General features: G+C 49.1%; 1 protein-coding gene across 1 annotated transcript; it reads right to left on the minus strand.

Annotated features, from left to right (window-relative positions):
* Positions 1-295: 295 nt before the first annotated feature.
* On the minus strand, positions 296-1,471 carry LOC311506190 (uncharacterized protein F54H12.2-like; the record flags this gene model as incomplete). The annotated part of the gene is made up of 1 exon (XM_084570067.1): positions 296-1,471. The coding sequence occupies one exon, from the start codon at positions 1,469-1,471 to the stop codon at positions 296-298; it is 1,176 nt and encodes a 391-aa protein (XP_084426193.1).
* Between the last annotated feature and the right edge of the window lie 532 nt (positions 1,472-2,003).

The raw sequence follows: 2,003 nt of genomic DNA on the forward strand, positions 1-2,003 counted from the left end.
GTATAGGATCTTTTTTATTCCGCGTTGACGTTCCAGGAAATGTATGATGCTCTTAGGATAATATTCAAAATTCGGGCTGAATCCAAAGGAGTCAAAGAACGTGGCCTTTCCATCTTTTTCCAGAGTGAGGGCCAGCCAGTGCTCGCCTGGCAGATGACGGGGGTGGGTGTTCACGATATAGTAGACGGGTAGCGAGGGCTGTAGGGAAGGTAATTCGTCCGAAGCCCAGACACCGCTGAACACACCGCCCAGTAACCCGCTCAAGAGTGTTTCCAGCTCCGTAGAATTCATCGTTTCAGTAATAATCCACCAGCACTTGTCGTTTTGAATTGATTTCCAGAATGGAATCGTAACAGGCGTAGACGCTCAGATTGAAAACAAATAGAGTATAACCTCTTTCAAAATCTTCACGGTCGATAGACAGAGGTAAATCCTTCAGATGTCTCCCGGTGGCGGTGAACAGATTATAAAATTCTCTCACGGAAATACCGCCGTTAAATTGGGGTTGGAAAGCTTTGGATGGGATCTGCCTGCCGTTATGACACAGAGCTAGGTACTCCACGTCGTTATGGGTAAAGTTGAAAGGCGAGAGATCTTTTCTTCCGGTGAAGGCGTTGTGGTTCACCATGCCTAAAACGACGTATTTAGGCATGACGCCCAGAAACAGGTTCTCCTGATTGCATAGTCTGGAGTTTTGAGGAATAGAGTAGGTTTTCACATTGATTCTTGACAAGGGGTAGAGGGCGTTGCCTTTCATCAGAGCCACTGAATGACCTAAACGTACTGCGGGGGAAACGGTTACTTTTTTCACAAACAGAGAAGCTCCCAGTATTTTTAGACGGAAGTCGGCGTTGGGCTGACTCATCAGACAGAAAGCGTCGCTGGCTCGGGTCAGTTTAATGCGCAAGTCGACGTTGTTCAAAAGAAGTTTCTCGCTGAAGAAGATGTCCGCGTGCAGGGGCCCCAACACTTGAAACTCGTTCGAGGCGGTGCTAAACTGGGCCCTTTTAACCAGACCCCTATTGGGACCGTCGGCAGCCGTCACGGTTGAATCCATAAAACCGGCTGTGTCTTTGTAAAACAACCCGGCGCTGAACTGACTTTTCAGCGAATCGTCTGAAAAGTTTAGCAGAGTTTCAGTCATAGCTCTGTAGGGGTGTGTGGCGCTGGATTGGGAGATTAATCTATCTCCCAGGGTCACGTCGACCTGAGAGAAAATGGTATTGAGGGGATAGTTGATCACGGCCACACGAGCATCCTGCGCCAAGTTTGTCCCGTCTCCGTTCATAATTTGTAGACGCAGGAGAAGCAGAGTGTTGGTGAGATCCAGGTATTTCTCTCCATCACCGGGGATGAAAAATTCAATGGGGCCGGCGTCTGTGAGAGCCGATAGAGGGGAAATCTCTGTATACTGGCTCTGCTCGATAGACATCTGCGTGGCCGGAGCCGCGAATAAGTCCAGCTCCGTCATGCTGCATTCCGGCGATTTGTGATGTAAAAGAGCCATGATCTTCAGGAGAATATATCTTCGGACTTCCTTCTGTTAGCCCTTCGTCTCCGCACTGATTTAGTACGAGCGGCTGGCTCGCGCTTTTTATGAGCTGCTACGCGACGTCCGGGGGGTCTCTTTCCGGCTCGTCGAGCGAGAAGCATAATTCCTGATCCTTCTTGATTTTCCCCCTCTGGACCTCTCATGCGCTGCACGACCCTGCTGACTACGTCCGATGTGATGTTTTTGGCAGCGTTTTTAAGATGAGGCTTGGCGATGGTAAAACCTTTTTTGACCAGCGGAGTCACAAACCTAAATAGTTTTGAAAATATGGATCCCAGCCCCTTACCGTACATCACGGGGGCCCCATGGAACCCAGGCAACCCGCTCCCCACTTGATCTTCATAATAACTTACGAATCGATAAAGGTCAGGATGAGCTTCCGCCACCACCATTTTCAGGGCTGCGTTTTAATCGGTTTAAAATGTAAAGTCACAATCACTTTGCCGAACTT

This window comes from Chelon labrosus, assembly GCF_963514085.1.
Source record: "Chelon labrosus genome assembly, chromosome: 21".
Lineage (NCBI taxonomy): Eukaryota > Metazoa > Chordata > Actinopteri > Mugiliformes > Mugilidae > Chelon > Chelon labrosus.